Here is a 21,055-nt window from a genome sequence, read left to right as displayed (position 1 = left end):
CCCCTCCATTGCGCAATAGCAACGCACGTCTTCGCTCTCTCAATATGAAGTCACAGGAAGCTCTTTATGATTTCAAAGCCTTGTATATAATACCAAATAATATCTAAATCTATATTGCGAATTCTACTCCATACAATTTCAACACTAATCCACAGTTATAACACTCAGTATTATGGCATCTTTCCTTGCCCGAAGCGTTCTCTGTGGAGCTTCGCAGGCTCCACGCCTAGCTTTCCCAAAAGCTGTCTCTTCCTCGCCGATATTCCCGAGATCATTGGCGAGAGGACAGGCCTCGATCTCACGACGATTCCTAGCCTCTTCCTCAACCCCCTCAGAGCAACCACGCCTACGTCTCGGCAGCGAAGCACCAAACTTTCAAGCCAAGACAACCCAAGGCGACATCGATTTCCACCAATGGCTCGGCGGATCATGGGCAATCCTCTTTTCGCACCCAGCGGACTTCACACCCGTCTGCACAACTGAACTCGGCGCTTTTGCACGCTTAGCACCCGAATTCGCCCGTCGTAATGTGAAAATGATCGGGCTCAGCGCGAACGACCTCTCCTCTCACGAGAAGTGGATCGCTGACATCAACGAAATATGTTCCGCAGACCTACAATTCCCTATTATCGCGGATGCGGACCGACGAGTGGCGTTTCTGTACGACATGGTCGATGCACAGGACTTGACCAATATCGATCAGAAGGGTATTGCGTTTACCATCCGCTCGGTGTTTATTATTGATCCGGCGAAGAAGATTCGTTTGACGATGATGTATCCCGCTAGCACGGGACGTAATACCGCCGAGGTATTGCGCGTGATTGATTCGTTGCAGACGGTGGATAAGAAGGGCATTACTACGCCCGTGGATTGGCATATTGGGGATGATGTTATTGTGCCGCCGACTGTGAGCACGGAGGATGCTAAGAAGAAGTTAGGGAGTGTTAGGGAGGTTAAGCCGTACCTGAGGTACACTAGGATCTGAGTAGAACGTCACTAGCCTAAGGGATGCGATACTTTGGCTGCGCTAGGAGGCTAGGGAGGTTGACATACTGGAATCTGGTTCGTATCATAAATATCGTAATTATATCGAAGACTTAAGCCTAGGGTAAACGCTAAACCCTAGGTTGAGTATTGTGTAGACAAACTACGCGTTTTGTCATAGTAGTAGTAGTAGTAGTAGTATTAAGTTGAGGCTTGTCTACGAGTCTATCGAGACGCATCGTAATATACAGCATTTCCTAAATCGGGAACATCTAATACACCCGTCCCTATCCTGGTAATGCCTCGTCTATATATGCTCCCCACTAAACGCCGAGATATGATGCTTAAATGAGGAACTCTTCCTTAAGCCAGTGCCTGAGCACAACGTAACCCTCTTTCAATCTTTCGCTATCAGTACGAACAATTATAGCGGCGTGACTCGTTCGGACATTATGAATCCAGACCGAATATTTCCTCCAGCCAAGTTTATCCAATTCATCGATCATGGTGAATTGCGAAAGGGCTAGAGATAAGGTCGGAAATTGGGAGCTCGAATTTCTTCGTTCTCTCTGCAATATTCGCGCCTCAGATGATTCCAACCGGCCATAACGGTTGTCATTGTCCCATGGTCGAATATACGCCTCCTCTTGCTGGTTATTCAGGCTTTCGTATGCATCTTCGACCGTGCCTCGTAGCTCCTTAAGCCATATAGGCGATCGGTAGTTTTCTATTTGGATACCTGCAAGACCGGATTCGTGTAGTCGGATGCGCTTCGAGCTACGAAACGTCTGAACCACCGCGTTGAGTAAGAATGCAACGACACCGATCGGTAGAAAAACGGCTAGCGCAAACATCCATCTATTCCGTAGATAGTTCAGCTTTCTCGAAACTGTCATGGGCTCGGATTTCTTATTGACGAGCGAAATTGGTTTTATGGGGTTCAGCACAACATCTTCATAGCCTTTGAGGTAGTTTGGCTCGATCCGATTTAGGTTGGCATACGGGTCTATTCTTGACATACAGGCCGTGTAGTATACCACGCTTCGGTCATTGACTATATTCGCGTATAATATTCGGCGTTTGAATCTTTTTAGACCTGATATGAAGATCGATTCGGGGTCGGCGAGTGCTGCGAGTAATGGTCGTCCGGTATCGCGAAATTCGTCAATTAGGAACAATTGCCTCCCAGACATCGATAACGTGCGCGCGCCTAGGACGTTCCATATATGATTATGGAAACCGTGTAGAGGGGTACGAACACCGAGGTGAGGAGTTGCGAATGTGGTGAAATTCTGGAAATCGCGTGTAAGTCAAGTAATTACAGCTTTGTCGGATTCAGGGGTATTGCGTACTATAGGTTCGACTTCTCGGAATATGCCTCTCATCTCTAATAATCCTACGGCATAACGGGCTACTAGACCTCCTAAAGAGTATCCAACAATACTGATCTTTGTTATGTTGCCGCCTCTGTTTCGGATGCTTTCGAGTTCTTCCTCGATCTCGAGGCATACGCGCTCGCCGCCTCGTTCGATACCATCGTATGTAAAACTGCCACTATTTCGTTTTGCGACTAAGATGTATAGTTTATCCTCGGAATGGGTTTCTCGAAGTTGTTTCGCGACATTTTTCATATGATTCGGGTTGCCCCAAAGCTAAGGCAAGGGAAAGAATCGTTAGCAATTCATGACGTGCATGTAAATAATACGCGAGAGGCGCAGCGCAGCGCAAGGGAATACAACATTGAAATCATACCCCATGAACGAGTACACAAAGGTGATCTGCCGTTAAACTACCACCATTGTACTCCATATTGAAGAAGTTTATCTATTGTCCAAGCATTTATGTACTAGATTTATTGAAAGTTAAATCGATGTGCCATGCTCGAGATTTTTCACCATTTAAAACCCGACTATCAATCCGTTAAAGCCGCCCGTCGGTAAGATGAGACAGGCCGAATCTACCCAAAAGAGAAATTAACTACAGTGGATTACCTATGCGCTGGGTCCTACTACTGTACCTAAAATAGGCAGGGTTCAGGGCTAGAGCGGGAACGCTGCAGGAAGCTGAGCTACATATGTAGCTTCTAGAGCTGACGTAGACCTTTTTCTAGGTACCCAGATTGATGACGATTGAATGCAAGAACAGACATAGATGGGGCCTTGCAAGTGAGATTCGGGGAGATTTATAAAAGTTTAAATATCAATATCGAAATCGTTCATGAAGTTATTGTTGGCACTTATTTGTCCTGTCCAGACCCTTACGTAAATCACAAACTTCCCCTGAATATAACACTGGTATACTTAGGTCGAAGATCTACAATGCTTGTGCCCCTATATAAAATGCGCTCAATGAAAATAAAACAATTTACCTAGCCGCCTTGATTGGATGGATGACGTCTATCATAATTGTTGAATTAATCAATGTTATGCATGTTGTAGACAAGTACATAATACATAAATTATTTATACCAATGCTAGTGGAGATATTCACAAAAGTTATGATAGCATAATTTTATTGGTCACTTTTATATTCGGATGATCGTCGGAGCTTTCCGAGTGACGTCTCACCTGGGCAGCACGCGGTCAGGACAGGCAGGAGCATTAGTTGTACTTTCTCATGATCATGAAGCTTTTCTTCTGAGGCAGCGACGTTCCACTGCATTTCTATCTACACCTGTTTGTTTTATTTAGGGTTTTCGGTGTTCTTTGAGAAATTATTCCCCCTCATACCTAGTACATAATCATTCAACGAACCACTCCTAAGCAATTTAAGACAGCGCGTCAGCCTTGACAGCTCACTAAACGAACATCCTCCTTCGTTTTTACCCTGTTACAAGCATACCAAGTCGTGTTCTAAACATTTACACGCCCCATCCACTCATATCACCATATTCCCTTAGAGCAACTTAAGTGATAGCAAACACATCTGAGTCACATTAACACATAAAACATCCCAATAATTCGAAAACTTTGTCTTGGCGGGCGCATTCGTCCTTTCCTTGTGGCACTAAGCCATTAAGCCATAGCAAACTATCACGATGGCCAGCTCTCTTGCGGTACTTAAAAACCTGCCTTGTCCGGCTGGTGACAAGTGTGACGCTTTTCAGTGCTTGTTCAAACACGACAGGAATACTGACGCGAGAGCTACTGGTGTTAAAAGCACTGATCAACCAATCGACCAAGTGACGACCGCCTCCTCTTCGGATCAGGTATTACCAAGGAAGCGAATCAAATTGGACTCGACGACATCATCTTCACCTCATCAATCCGCAATTTCAACAGGAGTACAAAAACCTACTGTAGAGCGGGTCCGAGCTACGGGGAGTCAAAGCGGGCCTCAAGGTAGTAAGACATTTAAATCCACAAACCCTGTGAAACGAAAGCTTTCATCTACAGGAGAAGTGGAACGAGCGGGCAACAATCACGGCGGGAGTATGCAGAGTGATAGTGATCAAAGTGAGAGTACTCAAATCGACAGCAAACCACACGATGGTGTTCGAAATGGACAGAGTCAAAGCCGTGACTCCGTAAGTGGGCTGGGTTACAAAAGCCTTTCAACACCTCCGCTTAGTCAAGTCCGCGGTGCGTCGACTTCTCTCTCCAAGCAACAAGGCCCCGCCACCTCAGCATCAACTTCCGCTACGATGGGGGTACACAATTCATCCAAACTAGCAACAAAGACACCACCCAAGAAACCGGAGGCACTGAACCCTCGCCTTCTCAAGTCTGCCCCAGCTAAGCATGACACCCGCCTAAAACTTGTCAAGGCCCTACACGAACAGTACACCCGCCTCAACTCTGAATTAAAGAAAGAAGCTAAAGATGAAGTGTCGAAAAAACTGGTGCTTTCCGACCAAGAGCTCATTGTAAAAACCCTTGATGATGAACAGGAAATGGCCATAAAACGACCCCAAATCTATGGAAACGTCATTCGTAACAAAATTATGAGCTACAAACGCAAAACCGTTTCGGAGTGGAAGGAAGAACGAATGCTCGCTACCGGAGTTTCTAGCGCGCAGAATACGGCGAATGTACCGGCAGCACCTCAACCTCTCGTTACTGGTTTGACCCCACCCCAGGAAGTTGATTTTCTACATCGGTTGGTATGGCCCTTTAATGGGCTTGAATCATATGGGTATGTCCACTCTGTTCCCGCGGACGATGATATTGAGCAAGCTCGTGCAAGCGTCCAAGCTTCCGGTAATGTCGAAGTTTGCGACAGATGCACGAGACGATTCCAGGTTTTCCCGGGCCGAAGAGAAGAAGATGGCGCGTTGACTACCAATGGTTCCTGCACGTTTCACCCGGGCAAGACTTACTTTACAGAGAGGGGGCCAGGCAAGTTGTCTAAAGCCCAAAAGAAGTATCGCTGCTGTCACCAGAATGTCGATGATGATGTAGGTGGATGCGCCACAGCACCTACTCATGTCTTCAAGACAACGGACAAGAATCGACTAGCCAATCTACTCAACTTTGCCGAAACGCCGCCGAATCCGAACATCCCTGCCGACAGGGCCATCTGCTTTGATTGTGAGATGGGATTCACAGCTTATGGGCTTGAACTTATTCGCATGACCGTAATATCTTGGCCTAACTACGAGACGTTGGCGGACGTCCTTGTTCAACCGTATGGAGAAGTACTTGATCTCAACACTCGCTACTCCGGCGTGACACCTGAGGACATGGTTTCAGCTGAGCGATGGGTTCTTGGTGGTGACCATAAACCAACTATTATTGAGAATCAACAGAAGCCCAAGCTCAAGATTGTCGCTTCTCCTAAGGAAGCACGCGACCTTCTTTTCTCGTTAATATCTCCCGATACACCCCTTGTAGGCCATGGTCTTGAGAACGACATGAACGCCATGCGTATTATACACCCCACTTGCATCGATACTGTTCTTCTCTTCCCCCATAGGCGCGGACTACCACACAGAAACAGTCTCAGGATGTTGATGGAGACACTACTAAACCAGAAGATTCAACAAGAAACAGATGAGACCACGCCTGAGGGACACGACAGTGCGGAGGACGCAAAGGCTGCGGGTGAGCTGGCTAGGTTGAAGGTCCGAGACGAGTGGAAGAACCTGCAGACAAAGGGCTGGGTAATCAAAGACGGCAAGGTCACAGCACCGGGTGAGGGAGAGAAATATGACCTCCCATATTGAGGTGATTAATATTCTCCATGAAGCATGGTTGGAAATTTGGGTGGCTTAAGGCCAGATCACATTAGATTTTTGGTCCCATGGAATTGCTCCATGAGAGAAAAGGGGCTAAGACAGAGGTCTAACGGTCTGTTGTGTTGTGTTCCGTTTGGAAAGACCTCTAAGCTACTGCACGGCGAAAGCAGAGCAAACTAGCCTAGCTCCGATGAACTACCTAGGGTCATGATACGATGAATTGCATTATAAGGTGTAGCGTATTCACACGCATCTAGGTAGACACGATGAGATCAATGCAAATGAATAACACACATATTGGAGAACAACACTTGACTTTTACTGATATTGACACATATTATTCATATCCCGAAGTGGAGAACCGGGCAGTTGGTCGCTTATGTAGTATACACATGCCCTTCTTTTCTGGACACCAACCATTCGTGACCTTTTTTTTTTTTTCATTCCTCTTGTCCTTTTACATCACTAACAGCCTCCCTTCCTCATCACGTCCTGCCAACCGAGAGTAAGAACTGACTCCCACTACCCCCTTGCTTGTTTCCGTTTGGCAGGTACGAAACATTCGGATTCGAAGCCAAAGTCTGCGCGATCTCACGACTAGCCTCGATCTTTCGAATTTGAATTAGACCATCGCCGGACTTAGCAATAGCCTTAGAAATAGTATCCGCGGACTCGGCTTCACCCTCGGCGCGGATAACATTGGCCTGACGTTCCTGCTCGGCCTTCTCGACGATGAAGCGCGCGCGCTCGGCATCTTGCTGTGCGATCTGTTTCTGTTCTACGGCTTTTGTGAATTCTTTGCCGAAGGTCATGTGCGTGATCGATACATCTTCGAGGGCGATGTTGAATTCGGAAGCTCGCTTCATTAGGTCGGCGCGGATGCGCTGGGAGACGGCTTCTCGTTGTGTGATTAGTTCCGCGGCGTCGAATTGTGCGACGATGGATTTTAGGACTTCGTTGCCGATGGAGGGGAGGACTCGCTCGTCGTAGTCGGTGCCGAGGTTCTGTGGTGGGGTGGGTTAGCTACTTGCTTCTTTCTCTAATGTCCAATACCTCTTCTTGCTATATGTTCTGTAGCAGCCGAGGAAAGGTGAGGCGCATAAAACGTACCTGGTAGATTTTAGGCAAGGACTTGACCTCAGGCCTGTGTAGAACTCTCAGCGTTAAGCTGACCATCTGTAAATCCTTGCTACCGGTAGTCGTAGCGATATTTCGAGGCTTGGTTCGGACATCGAAGACGATGCTGCGCTGTAACCAGGGAACGAGGAAATGTGTGCCCTCGTTGATAACATTTTCCTTGACTCCTTGCAATCGATCGAAGATGACGGCTCGGGAACCACCACGGACGTCGTAGATGGAGGCTTGGACGAAGGACCCGGCGATGACGGCGGGTACCGCCCACCGGTAGACTTGTCTTAACGCAAAGTCCATTTCGTTTTCTGGTGTCAAACCCGGGTTTCCGTTTTGCGAATAGCCCTTTTGACTTATTTTTGAAGCTCCTCCCAAGGTCTGCTTGATAAGTTGGTGGTGGAGCTGTCGGGATTTAGAATTCGTCAAGTCGGATTGGGCGGGAGCTACGTGGTCTGTGCACCAAGCAAACTTAATTGTGCTAGTTGATTACCTAATTAGTGGCATGGTTAGGACGAGGTACTTGGGAAATGTACCTAAGCCAATCTTGGTTCAGCAACATCTTCGATTTTGACGTCGCGAGTTTCCACCGAATTTCAATTCCTCACTTTAACATATACACCAATTGAACCACCCACTCTTCAATTGAATTTGACTACCACGATGCGACCTACTCAAATCCTATTCGGCGGCGGCGAAGCCCCCGTCGGTAAGCACGGAAAGTGAGTATTTCTAGGACGAAGCTGCGTCTTTTTATTTCCTAGACTACATCATATCACAACCCACGCAAGCCAATACATGAGAAATCATTATCTGAATATCTGCTGATATTTTAAATCTAGGTATCTCGGTGGCTGGGGTGCCTTCGGTGAGTACACCTTTTTCGAGTTCGAATTGCGATGCACGAGCGATGAAGAGACGTAATAGGTTTGGAAGCATGATGGAGAGAATGATCAGCGAATCGATGGGCGATCAGAAGAGGCGGGAACTTATGAAAGATACGGGGAGTTGGAAATACCATTCAAGCGATGGACTGGCGATTGACCGATACCTGGATAACGACGGACATTTGGATGGTACACTAATACAACGGATTCACAGGTGGGCAACCGCAAAAGGGCATCATCAGCTATACCCTCAGCGCAAACAGACAGAACCCCTTCGCCGGTGCCGCACATGCTGCTATCTTCAACACCTGGCGACGATTCAGCGCTCAGGTCCTCTACTTCGCTCCCCCACTACTATTCTTCTACTACGCCATGTCTTGGGCTACCGACCGGTACGATTACTTCCCAATACGTCTTAATAATATTATGGTCATTATTGAGCTTGGACTAACGGCAAGCAGAAACCACTATCTCAACTCCAAGGCCGGCCGCAAGGAATTCGCCGACAGCGAATAAGGGATCTAATGGAAATGAATGGACCATAGACCGGGGTTAAGGGGTCGAACGTCGTGTAGACAAAACCTTGTATACCTACATCGATAGACTGGTGCGCAAGAAGCCTAGCATTATCATTCCCTCTGTTGAAGAATTCATTGCTGTTACAAAGTCTCTAAGTTTGCACACATCACGAGATATTGGATTGTAATAGTTAGCTATGGGCGTACCAATTCAACTGAAACTAGTCCTAGCATAGCTTGCAATAGAGTAAGCCCAGCATAGAAGATTCAAACTCTAGGACTTATTCTGATATTTTCTTCATTGATGCTGTGAACCTCCATGAATAAATAGGTACTTAGGTACTTATCATGGTCTCCATATTTTATTCCAACCAGAGTTGACGTAAAGGTAATCGGACCGGTAATTCTTCGGAACAAACCAACCGAGGCGACCCGACATCTCGAAACCTGGAAAGAAGCTCATTTCAACAATTCATCAATCCAACTCTCCTCTCCTAAACTAGCCACCATGGCCTCCAAAGCAGTTGCGAAAGCAGCCGGAGGCGTAGTGAGCCTCAGCCAGGTACTAACTCCCGTATTCCGACCTAAATAAGCACTCAATCAACCACCTAACCCGCGACGAGCTGAACGGGAAATAACTAATTAATCTACGCAATCCAGAAACAAACCCTCCAATCGACCGGTATATGGGATCTCATCCGACGCGCCTTCGCCGTCGACCCCAACCGCTCCAACGGTGTCCCTCTAAACCCGTATTTCCGTAACCCAACACCCGGCGGCCAAGACCCGCTCGCCTACGATGACCCCGTCACGATCCCCGCCGGCGACATCGCAGACAACCCATACTGGAAACGCGACGCGCGCCGGGCGTACCCACAACTGAGTTTCGTGAACCAAGGCGACGCAGTCGCACTCCTAAGCGTCGGCAGCGCGGCCGCTCCTAAAACCGAACTCATCGGTGAAGCTGGGCAGAAACAACTCGTTGCAGTTAAGGAAGAGGGTAAGACCGGTGGTCTAGCGGCGTTTTTTGAAAAGAGCAAGGATGTTGCAAAGGAGAGCTTGTTGGTAAACGGGCTACCGCCTTTGCCGAGTGGGCAGAGCAAGAAGGCGGATGGCAATTGGGAGGTTTATAAGTATGAGCTTACGGAGGAGAATACGTACCCGGATACCGATATGTGAGTTTCCCCCAAGTATACTATGAGGGGATGAGGATGGGGTTAGAGGTGATGTGTGAAATGCTAACATAAATACAGATATCCCTGCCGAACTTTCAAATAGACCTAGATGCATTACGGGTACGAGTGGCTAAGTGTACATATCAGAGATGAGAAATCAGATCGGCCCTAATACTAGATTTTCTTACTGTTAAAAGTTCACGAGGATTAAATATTGCATGTTCTTAATTATTGGTATTGTTAATTTGGGTATCCAATTCGACCTGTGCAGTCGAGTCATGCCTTGTATCCGGAGACCATCAAGATAACGTCAACTAACCCATCTATATGAAGATGTTTTTCGCTAATTTCATATTTTAAGGTAGACGCTTAAGGCGGCCCGCCTTGATCGTCTGCCTGCTCCGTCTTTTTCGACCGCGGCGCTATCATTCCGATATCCTCGATATTCTCGTTCTTTTGACTTGATTGAGTAGGCCGGAACCTTTCTGATGATCCCTTATGAGATCCTTCTCCAACTGCTCTCTCGATCATCTTCAGCCTACTCTGAGCACCCTTCATCCGGCTATCGAAATCATTGACTGATTCATCGTCATTTTTGGTCGAGAAGGTTCCAGGTTCCACAAGGCCGTAAAGCATATTGACATTCTTTTCCAATCTCGGGTTGCTGTTCAAAGGAGGGAGAGTCTGTGGTTCGAGATCATTCTTCTCATCTTGAGAGCTAGATGCAGGCTCTTCCAATTCTTGTTGTGGTTCTTTTGATTTCTCCTTTGGTTCTGGTTGCGACTGTGATTGAGAACTGCTGTCAGGTGTCGATTGTTTCGATAAGTTGGGTATTCGATTGGCCCAAACTATAGCTCTGCCTTGTAACCGGCCCGCTTCTAAGAATTTCTCAAATCCCTTTTTCATACCAACGGAGCGGCCTTCAATGCGACCTGCCTCAGCGCCATCCTTGTAGCCTTCATCGTAACCTTCTTTGTAGTATTGTTCTTCAAGGTTCAGTACGTCATCAAACAGATCGTCGTCCATGGTTGAGAATGGTATATGAATATCACCGTTGGCGCTATAGAGCCTTTTTGTTCCCCGTAGTTGAATTTTCTTAACCAATTGTAATTCTTTGAGATACGGAATTGCGATTGATGAAACTGAGTTCAAAGTAGTAAAAGAGAGTGTGTAGATGATTGATAATGAATATACCGGAGGTAAAGAACTCCGAATCGGGATGGAGGGGCGCAAATGCCGCCGTGGGGCAGAAAATTAGCGGTTACGCACTAAATTTCAGAGCTCTTATATACAAACGAGTCCGCCGAGTCCGTTATCGATAATAAGGCCTATTTACAGCGCAACTCGACGCCGAATCTTAGAACGATTTCTGAAGATAAGCTTTGAAGCTGCATACTTCAGCTACATAACAGAAGCCATAAACCATAATTCATACAGCTTGAGGAAAAATCCCAAGTAAATCGCCGAGAATTGCAAACTTCCCCACCAAATAGAGCGACGCAGAGAAATACACCACACAAATAATGGATATCCGACGCCTCGAACCGCGGGACATCCCGCTAATCCAGCATGCCAACTTAGAGAACCTCCCCGAGAATTACTTCATGAAGTACTATCTATACCATGCCTTATCCTGGCCGCAACTCAGTTATGTCGCCGTCGACGTATCACGACCGAAAAAGACACCCTACGACTACCCCAAGATCGTAGGCTACGTCCTAGCTAAGATGGAAGAAGAACCCACCGACGGCGTTCAACACGGTCACATCACCTCTCTCTCCGTTATGCGAACCCACCGGCGACTAGGTATTGCCGAGAAACTTATGAGACAAAGTCGTATGTCTTTCCAATCCCTACAACACTTCAAACGTATGAGCATATGCTAACACACCCACCCACAGAACTAGCAATGGTCGAAACCTTCGGCGCGCAATACGTCAGTCTCCACGTCCGCGTATCCAACAAAGCCGCCATCCACCTCTACACCAAGACCCTCGGCTTCGACCAAGAAAAGACCGAGTCCAAGTACTACGCCGACGGCGAGGACGCGCACTGTATGCGTCTCGACCTCTCCACGATCCGCGAGCAGATTCGCGATGCCCAGCTAGAAGCCGATGACGATGAAGAGGCCCAGGATGAGGGCGAACCAGTCGGCGATGCGGGGAAGGCGGAGGATGGTGCGGATAAAAAGGCGCCTAAGGAGACGAAGAGGAAGGTTAAGGTTGGTCGTGCGTTGGGTGTGCAGGCGTTGGTTGAGAAGGATGAGAGTAAACATGCATAGACGTGTTACTGTGAAGAATATGAACTGGACGACATCATATTACAATAAAAAGGGGATCGATAAAGGGATGTGTACGGGGATTATATCCGGGCTTCTTATACTGGCAAGAGTCGTCAGTGTATAGCACTATTTGGGAGGTAGCATTTGGACTTGGGGATCGGAAAAAGCCAGCCGGCGTATGTTCTCTAGGGATTATGTTACGAGTCCGTATTTTACATTAGACACTTCACCTGCTGAGATAGATTCGCAATGCAGAAAAAAAAGAGATCATGAATTCATTCTCGCCTGCTATAACAACGCCCCCATTCGTATGTCCTTTCATTACTCATCATAGATCCCATGACCATATTCCCTTCCTTTCATATAGCCATGATCAACAAACTCCCAGATCCTTTTTTGTTGTTTTCCTCTCTAAATCATAGGTATCTCAATCATTCCTAGCCCCTGGGGGCTTATATAGCCGTTTAACTCATTCTCATTCCTAACTCTCCTTCTCCATCCTCCTAGCCATCTCCTCATCACCTTCCATCCTTAACCTATCCACATCCTTCGTCAATCCGTCAATCTCCCTCTCCAACGCCTCAGCATCACGCTGAGCCTGCGTTCTATTCTTCTCTTCCATAACCCCTCTTTCACCCCCCTCACTAGCAATCCTCGCGGCTTCGGCCTCAGCTTCTTCCCTTTCAATCCGCTCGCGTAGAGCTAGTAGTTCATTTGCTTTAACCACCATCTGCGCCTCTAAGGCATCCGCTTCCTCGTATTTATTATCGAATTTCTTCGCACCATTATCACTAGCATCAGTCGTAGACCTAGTCTGCGAATGCCCCCTCGTGCGCGGGCGCAGCGACGACATCGACGGCGAGAGGAACGGGTGTCTTCTCGAATTCGTCCACGCTGCCACCGCAGCCGCGGCTTCCGCTCGTGCTGCATCTGCGGCTCTTAATGCACGATCAGCTTGGGCCTGAGCTTGTGCACGCGCGGCGTCTGCTTGTGCGTGTGCTGCCGCCCTTGCGGTATCGGCTTGGGTACGAGCGAGGTCGCTTTGGAGTTGTGCGTTTGCACGTGCTTGTTCGCTTTCCCACTGCGCATGTTGAACCGGGTTTTCCCAGGGCGGATGAGGGTGACCGAAAGGACCAACTCCACGGCCGCGACCACGACCAAAACCTGGTCCGCCGCCAAAGGGACCGCCCCCACTGAATGGGCCACCGCCGCCGAATAAACCTGGTGGGCTAGGACCGGGAATTATAGGGGAGCCTGTGGGTGGCATGTGTGAGATCGGATGCTCGAATACACCACCACCTGGACTATGGCGGGTGTTGCGCCCGGCTTCACGTTGTGCACGGTTGAATTCGCGCTCGTGGTTCTTCTGTTCACGTCTTTCGGCTCGGCGGCGGTCTCTACGTTCGCGCTTAAGTGCTTTCTTTTGCTCCCGTCGCTCCTTGCGCATGGCTTTTGCGGCTTTCTTCTGCTCACGTTTGAGATCCTTGAATCGTGTCAATAGCGATCGGACTTCTTGCCGCATGGCCTGTCGACTGACTTCCCATGTTGGATCGTTAGTTGGTGGCGCAGCGTTCTTGGCTGCTTTGATTTCGGAGCGGGTAGCTTTGAGCATTTCCCTAGTTACAGGCTGTTCCGGGTGGGAAAGCCAGGCCGAGACGGATATCTTGGTAACGGGGAGTTGGGTATCTTTTAGATCGTCCCAATCGGGGAGACTGCCTATGCTAGAGTCCGAGTCCGAGTCCGATGACGACGACGAAGAGCTAGAGCTAGAGCGATCGCATGATCCACCCCAATGACGGCCGGATTGGCCGGATTTCCACCAACGACCGCGACCTCGACCACGACCAAAACCTCTTCCTTGTGGGACATCATTGAAAGAGCTGGACTCGGGAGGGAAATCGCCTCGAGGTCGGGAACCAGGGAGGTTGGGGCTGCCATCTATGGATTGGCCGTTCCAACGTACGCCATTCCTGTCTACTTCGAACGAGTCGCCGATCGATACACGGTCGCCATCAATAGCGAGACGCCCAATGCGAAGGCCACGGCTGTTTGCCTCGAATGGTCTGAATGGATTCCATCTTGACCTAGCGGCCTCAGGCTGAGGCTGAGATTGCGAGTCAGCACTGGGGACACGTTCGGCACTAGGCATTTGAGGTGTCCCAGGGTACGAGGCTGGGGCACGGCGTATAGTTACACCCCTAGGTCCAAAGAAGCCATCGTTCCACTCGCGAATGGTGGCATCAATATCGCGTGGAGCTTGTGAATGTGAATCGGAATTAGATTTGATCTGTCCTAACTGGGCCTCGGCAATGGTTCTTCCAGTCGGGGACGATGGTGCATCATGTTCAGCTTGGAGTTTACGATCGACTATGTGCGAGTTTGATCGGGAGGAATGATCGGGAATGAGGTAATTTAGGAAAGTATGCCAATCTTGTTCGGTGGTGTCATGCTCGTTTGCCCAGTTTGGGTATGGGAAGTCATCCGGAGAAGCATCTTCTGTGATTGCCAATGATATCACCAAGTTTTGGCCTGTTGCCTGCTTAGAGGCAGGACGGGATTCGAAGTAGGAATGAGCAGAGGTGGTTGTACGAGCATCATCAGCGCCCGCGAAGTTATAATGTGATTCTCGGGGTGTGTCTGGTGGGGTATAGATAGTATTGCTGCGAGAAGAGGATGCGGTAACCGAAACATTATCATCATTTGATCCCGTTCGAGTAGCTTGTGGCCGCCCGGAGCGAGAATAGACATCTGTTTCGCTATATGGTGGAGGTGGAACGTCATCCATTTTGAAGGTGTTGTGAATATCGAAATATTATGTCAGGGAGAGAAATATTACTATGCAGGTAGCATTGAAATAAAGATGTAGGTTAGGTAGTAGATATAGCTTTACAGCTTGCTATTTATAGAAGGGACTAGTTGCCTTAGCTAGGTAGACAGACAGTAGTGTTGCTTAACGGTTGAACTCTAATGAGCTCTAAATCTTAGAGATAACAGCAGATATTAATCAATTAATTATGAGGAAGTTTCTTGTAGAGACAACAAATACATCGTGAAAAAACCCGGATGTCCTATGTGGAATTTAGATGCATTTTATTTACTTAGGTCTTTCTCTATAGACTGGCTTACTTATTCAATTCCAGTCCTACCAGCACCCGAAGTGTTGGGGAGGGGAACATGAATGTTCCATTGGCCGATAGCCTTTTTTTCAGCTTCTGATAACCCCAGCCAGGCCATACAGGGCCACCACACAGGCCACCCCTGAACAAGATTCGCTCGATTCCCCGGGGCCTGAAGAGGCACCAATCTTTGTCAGTCATCTCACCCCACGTTCTAGTCACTTCCCTGATTCCGATTTTGTCTTGGACTCGTGAAAATCCCCTGCACTTGCATGCCAAGCTCACTGCCGGGTGACGCGGCCACTATAAACCACTACGCAACACTGCGATTAAAGATGACTCAAACCCGCCAGAACATGCGAATAAGCTGGTAGCCTACAGCATAATTGTTAAACGAATTGAGGTAGCCCAAACCAACTTTGGTATTTCCACCCGTCAGATTTGTCTCTGACCGCCTCAAGCTGTCGCAATTGCACAAGTTGTGATGCTGCGGGGTTTATCTTCACCTTTGGATCTTCCCAAATAGGTCGAAGTTGACGTCTTCGTCCTTGTAATGGTCTGCGATGATGCCATGCAAGTGATCCTTGGAATGTGCTCCCCTGTTTGGAGAGATTAGCGATTCCTACTCATCTGATAAGATAATCTGAAGGATCACTTACAAGTTCGTAATGTACGTATTAACAAGCTCTGCAGGAATGAATTCGGCAATGGCGTTTCTTACTCTCACTTGGTCAACCATTGCGCCATCTGCAAAATTGACATATTTGGATGGGTCACCCCATTCCACGACGCTTTCGTTGTGGAATCGGCTGTTAGGGCTGAGTTTGTAGACGCCGCCTAGGACAATAACCGTCCTACCTTGTTCGTGGGCGGCACGGGCGATAGCCGCGGCGCCAGCATCAACGATAACCCCACCTTTTCTAGTAATCGCTCGAGCCCCGAGAATGACCTTGTTGACTTTGGTCATGTAAGCCATCAGGCCAATATTCATGATGTTTACAACGGTCGATCCCGCAGACGATAGAGATTTGTGTAAAGAAGCGTATGGATCGTCGGAAGTGGAGATTGCCGATGGGTCAACAACGAGGAATAAGGTAAACTTTCTCCTAGAAGCAGCTCGCAAAAGGAACTTTTGAACCGTCCTCGAAGGTTGGTGAGCCAATACATAATCTCCCGGGTGAATAACAATATCGGCATAGCTCTGGACTTGTTCGTCGACTTGTTTAATCTCGTCCATTATTTCCTCGATACCATCAATTACTTCAGATCTGAGTGCTTGTACATTTGTTGACTGTAAATTTCGTAGGGGTGTCGAAGATCCCGAAGCCAGCTGGGGTGTAGAGCCGGGAGAGGGAACGAAGTCTGGGTCGGAGAGTAGGTTGAACATAGATTGTGTACGGGCAAATGATCCTAACGCGACGAGCGAGGGGAGCCGGACCGGTCTGTCGGGAGGAGGAGGCTCGATCGGTGGAGGTAGGGAAGGGGTCGCGTCGGTTGGTGACTCGCTGCCGGTGTCATTGCGATCTTCCGATGCCTCGTCACGTATCAAACCCAGGACTCTTTTCACAATATTCCCAATAACTATTTCATGAGGCTGCGCTGCTACGAGTTTTCTGCCGACTAACTGGATGCGCCCGATGAGCTGATCGACATCAGTCCATTTATCTTTCACAACAACTTGGCGGAGGATATGTGTTGTAGCAATCGCGCAAGATTCGGAGCCTCGGATTTGTCGTCGCTTCAGAAGGCTATACCCTGTATGTTAGACATAACCCTCAGCAACAACGTATATGGCTTCGTGCGCTTACGATATAAGGGATTCGACGGAAGCATCCACCGGTCGGCTTTTCAAGGTGTCAAGAAATTTGTCTAGGTCAGGCGCATAGCCTCCTTTAGGAGGTGCCATTTTCGATCGTTCAGGAACTCCTCAAGGGAGGTGTCCTGTTGTGCGAATAGCTCCGATAGCTTCGAATACGACGAATTGAGTAGGGTGTTTGATGGCGCAAAATAGAACGCACTCGGCGATTAATAGCCCCTCCTACCGGGTACTTAGAATCCTGGAGGGACGAAAAATTTAGTGAGGTATGAAATCTTGGTAAGAAAAAATGCGAGTAAATAATAGATAATACTCAGTAACAATTCAATTCCACATTTATTGTTAAGAGTACTAGTGGAAAGTGTTTCTCATGAAATGTTGTTGCTACTAAACTTTTTTTTGTGAATTATGAGTCAATACGATCTACCGCGGAACGCCCAAAAATGATTAAACACACCTTCGAGCTGCATGTACGTATTGATATGTACATACATAGGTACATTTGTACCTATCGCACGTATCTGCAATACATTGGCGGGGTTGGTTGCATTTTGGGGCACAGGTATTCAGCACGTGATGACTAATTTACTCCCTACAATTGAATGGCCGAAGTACCTTGCTAGGTACAGTAGGTACATAGCTCATACGAACCAAATTATTAGCGGGCTAAGCAGAAAGGATTAAGAATATTAGAAGCGGGACCTTATGGGACTTATGCCGCTAATTTCCAGTGGTACGGTGGTTATTCTTGGCACCAATAGCACCAATAGTTTTCTTTTTCTGTTGAGCCCGGTGCACCTCCAGCGCTGTACGTTCAGCAACCGTCTACCGCAATAAACTCCCCGGGCCAACCTACTGAATCTACATACAATTACTGTACCTATACCTACTCTACTGTCTCTATCAACCTGAACTCCAAGTAACTTTTGGAACCTTTCTGGAGCTTCTTTGCTAGAACAAAGATCAATCGACCCCTACGAATACGAGTAACTTTTTCGCGACAGCGTGTTTTTATTTTACTGATTTTGTCTCACGAAAAAACAACAAAGCTTGACGATCAACTAGGAATGACTTGTATAGGAGAAACAAGTAAAATCTGTCGTCACTGTCGCGCGTAATCACACCCATCTTTCTCTTTACCGAGGATTGAAAAAAAAAAAGAGAGGCCCCGATTTATCTATCGTATATACATACCTAAAACCTCGTATACGCTGTCAACTCTCTAGAACATTTTCGCCTTTCAACTTTTTAAAAATAGGGACATAAGGACGGGGACCAAACACGACTCGGGCAATCCAGCCCGGCCGATCGATCTCAATCGTATTATCCACCCTTATTGCCCGCCGGTCCCCATTAACTATCCCAAATCCTCTCGACTGAATACATAATAACAATATCCTTCATTTATTCTTCGGCGGGCAAACATCGATCCTTCATGGCTTGCAGGTCGACCGGAAGATGAACTCCCTCAATATAATATCCGCGCGCGTCTCCCCGACCTCAAGTCCTGCCCCTTCGCGATCCAACTCCCTAAGCCATATCGGTTTGGCTGTCGCTCAGTCCGATGACAACCCAACGCCTTCGGGCGAGACATCACCGTCCAATGAGAAAGACACAATAACCTCCGAACCAAACGAGAGCCCATTTGCTACAGATGGCGACGCAACCAATTTTCAAAGCGTGGATGAAAAGACACCCTTATTAGAAAAACATGATTTTAAGGAGACGAGCATTCGTTCTTATTCATGGCATATTATTCCCGGGCGCATAGCGAACAGTTTGGTAAACTCTCTCCGATGGGTTCTATCTACTATTGCCGCTCCTGGAGTGTATTTGGTTGCTTGTTTTTATGATGAACAAGGCAATTTCGCTCCGCTGCGACAATTTAGAAGCTTATTTGGAAGATATGGAGGCGACACGCGCAAACTCGCGGCCGATTACCAGGAGAATATCGCGGTTACCGACGAGAAATCTTCAAATCGCTCCGCTCAAAATGCGAGAGGGAAGCACGCTTTCTCGTCTTCCCGTCCGATACTCTCGTCTGGTACTTCGTCTTCCGGTCTATCGTCGGAGTCAGAATCGGAAGCAAGTATTAAACCCCAGAGTTCTCGTCGCGGTTCCGGTTCTTCCGGTCGTCATGCACGATCTAAGTCAGTTGATCCCACAGATGATGTTGCTCCGACAAGAAGGTCGATAAGAATTAAGCTGAATAACGATGAGGCAATGCGCCAGCGCAAACACAAGAAGGCCCAGTCCGTGAGTACTAGCAGCGGCGCGAAAGGCAGTGAGGCCTCAGCGGATCTATCAGCGCAGCTTAAATCTCCTACCTCACCTGTTGGAGCCCTGACCAAATACCCCAAAACCCCTGCTCCCCCTAGGCCATTAATACCGAGGCGACAACCCTCTTACCTCCCCTACGAACCTCTCGACCCGAAACAGCTGAAGACTTTGATACTGGACTTGGATGAAACCTTGATACACAGTATGTCAAAGGGAGGTCGAATGGGCTCTGGACACATGGTCGAAGTACGGTTAAATACGACATACGTCGGAAGTGGTGGTCAACAAGCCTTAGGGCCCCAACACCCCATTCTATACTATGTCCACAAGCGACCGTACTGCGACGAATTTCTTCGAAAGGTGAGAAGACTGATTTAGTCTTAAGTGACTCCAGACCGGCACGCTAACTTGGGCTCCAAAGGTCTGTAAATGGTTTAATCTTGTTGTCTTCACTGCATCTGTACAAGAATATGCCGATCCCGTCATCGACTGGCTCGAGTCTGAGAGGAAATTCTTCTCGGGCAGATTCTACCGACAGCACTGCACGTTCAGGCACGGCGCATTTATCAAGGATCTTAGCTCCATAGAACCTGACCTGAGCAAGGTTATGATTCTAGACAACAGCCCCCTAAGCTATATGTTCCATCAAGGTAGGGTATCCCCTGAATATCAAGCCACTCCAGATTAGGTTTGCTACTAGTGCTAACTAAAGAATCCGATACAGACAATGCGATTCCCATTCAGGGATGGATCAATGACCCTACAGATAACGACCTGCTACATCTAGTACCTCTACTAGAAGGGCTGCAGTATGTTTCAGATGTCAGAGCATTACTTGCATTAAGGGGCGGAGAGGATGGACAGCATATGATGACGTGAATACAATAAAAAAGATGAATCAAGCCTTTTTTTGAAGACAAAACACATAGCGGGTGTTAATTGGTATTGGCAGTGGGGAAGGGAATTGATACACCGAGGTCTAGCATTCAAGGAACTCCAAATCCCACCAATACGTGCATGCGTTATACAAGGTCTAAGGCGTTAATATAATAAGTGTACATTTTCCAGAGCAAACAAAGCAACAACATGAGAGGCGTCTCTGTATATCCTGGTTTGGTCTATTCTGGTCCGGACCGACCCGGTTGTAATAATTCTGAGGCTATCTAGTGGGAATGTAGGCATTTCCGGTTTTGGTGGTACCTGACCAATTCACGGCGTCATCAATTCGTGAGCTTTAGAAGCTATGATGGCTTGAATGGGGTCACCTCTACGAATAAAGTGGTTTTCCGATTACGTTCAAGCCACAGCTGGAAAAGTGGATATGGCCTAGGAGACGGTGCTCCGGCTATGGGAGGGTGTAACCTCGTGGGACCCCAGATTTCAGCGGCTTCCAATTAGATGACGTATATTTAGCACCTGGCTTACCCCGAGCTATGGAATACGACCACATCCGGTAGAGTTTATACTAGGAAGAGTTTAGCTTCATGCATTTACATGCATTGTATATGTACGTATTATTGTTTTAATATTTTATTGGTGATACCCATGGGAGCAAGCTCCTCATTATACAATAGCAACCCGAATAAGAGTTCTCAAGGTCCAACATAAAAACATTATGGAGTAATTCCACTAGAAAAACTCTTCAGCGCGAAGTTGGTAGCTTCTAGTCACAATTAGGTAAATTGGTCATCTTA

At 47.7% G+C, this 21,055-nt stretch overlaps 11 protein-coding genes across 11 annotated transcripts; 6 read left to right on the top strand and 5 right to left on the bottom strand.

The window, feature by feature from the left end:
* Positions 1-22: 22 nt before the first annotated feature.
* F4822DRAFT_400061 (mitochondrial peroxiredoxin PRX1) lies at positions 23-1,261 on the top strand. The gene has a single exon (XM_051457820.1). The coding sequence runs from the start codon at positions 173-175 to the stop codon at positions 983-985; it is 813 nt and encodes a 270-aa protein (XP_051315642.1). The 5' UTR covers positions 23-172; the 3' UTR covers positions 986-1,261.
* F4822DRAFT_400059 (DUF676-domain-containing protein) lies at positions 1,262-2,994 on the bottom strand. Its single transcript, XM_051457819.1, has 3 exons — positions 2,737-2,994; positions 2,337-2,636; positions 1,262-2,276 (listed from the first exon to the last, which is right to left on the bottom strand). Exons 1-3 carry the CDS (start codon positions 2,791-2,793, stop codon positions 1,329-1,331), a joined length of 1,305 nt encoding a protein of 434 aa, XP_051315641.1. The 5' UTR covers positions 2,794-2,994; the 3' UTR covers positions 1,262-1,328.
* Positions 2,995-4,021: 1,027 nt separating this feature from the next.
* Positions 4,022-6,148, top strand: F4822DRAFT_437065 (ribonuclease H-like domain-containing protein; the record flags this gene model as incomplete). Its single annotated transcript, XM_051462379.1, has 7 exons — positions 4,022-4,267; positions 4,493-4,523; positions 4,560-4,565; positions 4,596-4,633; positions 4,664-5,194; positions 5,225-5,380; positions 5,420-6,148. 7 exons carry the CDS (start codon positions 4,022-4,024, stop codon positions 6,146-6,148), a joined length of 1,737 nt encoding a protein of 578 aa, XP_051315640.1.
* A 308-nt stretch (positions 6,149-6,456) lies between these two features.
* Positions 6,457-7,715, bottom strand: F4822DRAFT_400057 (band 7 family-domain-containing protein). Its single transcript, XM_051457818.1, has 2 exons — positions 7,271-7,715; positions 6,457-7,164 (listed from the first exon to the last, which is right to left on the bottom strand). The coding sequence occupies exons 1-2, from the start codon at positions 7,589-7,591 to the stop codon at positions 6,646-6,648; spliced, it is 840 nt and encodes a 279-aa protein (XP_051315639.1). The 5' UTR covers positions 7,592-7,715; the 3' UTR covers positions 6,457-6,645.
* Positions 7,716-7,823: 108 nt separating this feature from the next.
* Positions 7,824-8,992, top strand: F4822DRAFT_216776 (ubiquinol-cytochrome c reductase complex ubiquinone-binding protein). The gene is made up of 3 exons (XM_051453933.1): positions 7,824-8,010; positions 8,131-8,156; positions 8,390-8,992. Exons 1-3 carry the CDS (start codon positions 7,952-7,954, stop codon positions 8,689-8,691), a joined length of 387 nt encoding a protein of 128 aa, XP_051315638.1. The 5' UTR covers positions 7,824-7,951; the 3' UTR covers positions 8,692-8,992.
* Position 8,993: 1 nt separating this feature from the next.
* Positions 8,994-10,104, top strand: F4822DRAFT_216773 (21 kDa subunit of NADH dehydrogenase). Its single transcript, XM_051453932.1, has 3 exons — positions 8,994-9,255; positions 9,354-9,868; positions 9,947-10,104. Exons 1-3 carry the CDS (start codon positions 9,202-9,204, stop codon positions 9,969-9,971), a joined length of 594 nt encoding a protein of 197 aa, XP_051315637.1. The 5' UTR covers positions 8,994-9,201; the 3' UTR covers positions 9,972-10,104.
* Positions 9,983-11,104, bottom strand: F4822DRAFT_216796 (DUF1715-domain-containing protein). The gene has a single exon (XM_051453934.1). The coding sequence runs from the start codon at positions 10,892-10,894 to the stop codon at positions 10,238-10,240; it is 657 nt and encodes a 218-aa protein (XP_051315636.1). The 5' UTR covers positions 10,895-11,104; the 3' UTR covers positions 9,983-10,237.
* Positions 11,105-11,198: 94 nt separating this feature from the next.
* On the top strand, positions 11,199-12,398 carry F4822DRAFT_400049 (acyl-CoA N-acyltransferase). The gene is made up of 2 exons (XM_051457817.1): positions 11,199-11,704; positions 11,770-12,398. The coding sequence occupies exons 1-2, from the start codon at positions 11,392-11,394 to the stop codon at positions 12,147-12,149; spliced, it is 693 nt and encodes a 230-aa protein (XP_051315635.1). The 5' UTR covers positions 11,199-11,391; the 3' UTR covers positions 12,150-12,398.
* Positions 12,399-15,230, bottom strand: F4822DRAFT_400047 (uncharacterized protein). Its single transcript, XM_051457816.1, has one exon. The coding sequence runs from the start codon at positions 14,932-14,934 to the stop codon at positions 12,631-12,633; it is 2,304 nt and encodes a 767-aa protein (XP_051315634.1). The 5' UTR covers positions 14,935-15,230; the 3' UTR covers positions 12,399-12,630.
* Positions 15,231-17,509, bottom strand: F4822DRAFT_400046 (nagb/rpia/CoA transferase-like protein). Its single transcript, XM_051457815.1, has 3 exons — positions 17,074-17,509; positions 15,925-17,013; positions 15,231-15,864 (listed from the first exon to the last, which is right to left on the bottom strand). Exons 1-3 carry the CDS (start codon positions 17,169-17,171, stop codon positions 15,768-15,770), a joined length of 1,284 nt encoding a protein of 427 aa, XP_051315633.1. The 5' UTR covers positions 17,172-17,509; the 3' UTR covers positions 15,231-15,767.
* A 329-nt stretch (positions 17,510-17,838) lies between these two features.
* Positions 17,839-20,873, top strand: F4822DRAFT_216655 (NLI interacting factor-like phosphatase-domain-containing protein). Its single transcript, XM_051453931.1, has 3 exons — positions 17,839-19,721; positions 19,783-20,011; positions 20,086-20,873. Exons 1-3 carry the CDS (start codon positions 18,540-18,542, stop codon positions 20,238-20,240), a joined length of 1,566 nt encoding a protein of 521 aa, XP_051315632.1. The 5' UTR covers positions 17,839-18,539; the 3' UTR covers positions 20,241-20,873.
* Positions 20,874-21,055: the final 182 nt, after the last annotated feature.

The sequence above is a fragment of the Hypoxylon trugodes genome, assembly GCF_022578975.1.
Source record: "Hypoxylon trugodes strain CBS 135444 unplaced genomic scaffold F4822scaffold_4, whole genome shotgun sequence".
In the NCBI taxonomy this organism is placed as follows: Eukaryota; Fungi; Ascomycota; class Sordariomycetes; order Xylariales; family Hypoxylaceae; genus Hypoxylon; species Hypoxylon trugodes.
The sequence above is the reverse complement of the archived record's forward strand: the minus strand, read 5'-3'. Positions and strand labels throughout refer to the sequence as shown.

Coding starts and splice junctions, on each gene's coding strand:
- F4822DRAFT_216655 (XM_051453931.1), top strand. CDS start 18,540: ATGAACTCCCTCAATATAATATCCGCGCGCGTCTCCCCGACCTCAAGT. Junction 19,722..19,782: donor GCGACGAATTTCTTCGAAAG/GTGAGAAGACTG, acceptor TGGGCTCCAAAG/GTCTGTAAATGGTTTAATCT. Junction 20,012..20,085: donor AAGCTATATGTTCCATCAAG/GTAGGGTATCCC, acceptor AATCCGATACAG/ACAATGCGATTCCCATTCAG.
- F4822DRAFT_216796 (XM_051453934.1), bottom strand. CDS start 10,894: ATGGACGACGATCTGTTTGATGACGTACTGAACCTTGAAGAACAATAC.
- F4822DRAFT_216773 (XM_051453932.1), top strand. CDS start 9,202: ATGGCCTCCAAAGCAGTTGCGAAAGCAGCCGGAGGCGTAGTGAGCCTC. Junction 9,256..9,353: donor GCGTAGTGAGCCTCAGCCAG/GTACTAACTCCC, acceptor TACGCAATCCAG/AAACAAACCCTCCAATCGAC. Junction 9,869..9,946: donor ACGTACCCGGATACCGATAT/GTGAGTTTCCCC, acceptor ACATAAATACAG/ATATCCCTGCCGAACTTTCA.
- F4822DRAFT_216776 (XM_051453933.1), top strand. CDS start 7,952: ATGCGACCTACTCAAATCCTATTCGGCGGCGGCGAAGCCCCCGTCGGT. Junction 8,011..8,130: donor CCCGTCGGTAAGCACGGAAA/GTGAGTATTTCT, acceptor TTTTAAATCTAG/GTATCTCGGTGGCTGGGGTG. Junction 8,157..8,389: donor CGGTGGCTGGGGTGCCTTCG/GTGAGTACACCT, acceptor ACGGATTCACAG/GTGGGCAACCGCAAAAGGGC.
- F4822DRAFT_400047 (XM_051457816.1), bottom strand. CDS start 14,934: ATGGATGACGTTCCACCTCCACCATATAGCGAAACAGATGTCTATTCT.
- F4822DRAFT_400046 (XM_051457815.1), bottom strand. CDS start 17,171: ATGGCACCTCCTAAAGGAGGCTATGCGCCTGACCTAGACAAATTTCTT. Junction 17,014..17,073: donor TCCGTCGAATCCCTTATATC/GTAAGCGCACGA, acceptor TACAGGGTATAG/CCTTCTGAAGCGACGACAAA. Junction 15,865..15,924: donor AATACGTACATTACGAACTT/GTAAGTGATCCT, acceptor CTCTCCAAACAG/GGGAGCACATTCCAAGGATC.
- F4822DRAFT_400059 (XM_051457819.1), bottom strand. CDS start 2,793: ATGGAGTACAATGGTGGTAGTTTAACGGCAGATCACCTTTGTGTACTC. Junction 2,637..2,736: donor TTTGTGTACTCGTTCATGGG/GTATGATTTCAA, acceptor CCCTTGCCTTAG/CTTTGGGGCAACCCGAATCA. Junction 2,277..2,336: donor TCCGAGAAGTCGAACCTATA/GTACGCAATACC, acceptor CGCGATTTCCAG/AATTTCACCACATTCGCAAC.
- F4822DRAFT_400061 (XM_051457820.1), top strand. CDS start 173: ATGGCATCTTTCCTTGCCCGAAGCGTTCTCTGTGGAGCTTCGCAGGCT.
- F4822DRAFT_400049 (XM_051457817.1), top strand. CDS start 11,392: ATGGATATCCGACGCCTCGAACCGCGGGACATCCCGCTAATCCAGCAT. Junction 11,705..11,769: donor GAAACTTATGAGACAAAGTC/GTATGTCTTTCC, acceptor ACCCACCCACAG/AACTAGCAATGGTCGAAACC.
- F4822DRAFT_400057 (XM_051457818.1), bottom strand. CDS start 7,591: ATGGACTTTGCGTTAAGACAAGTCTACCGGTGGGCGGTACCCGCCGTC. Junction 7,165..7,270: donor CCTTGCCTAAAATCTACCAG/GTACGTTTTATG, acceptor ACCCCACCACAG/AACCTCGGCACCGACTACGA.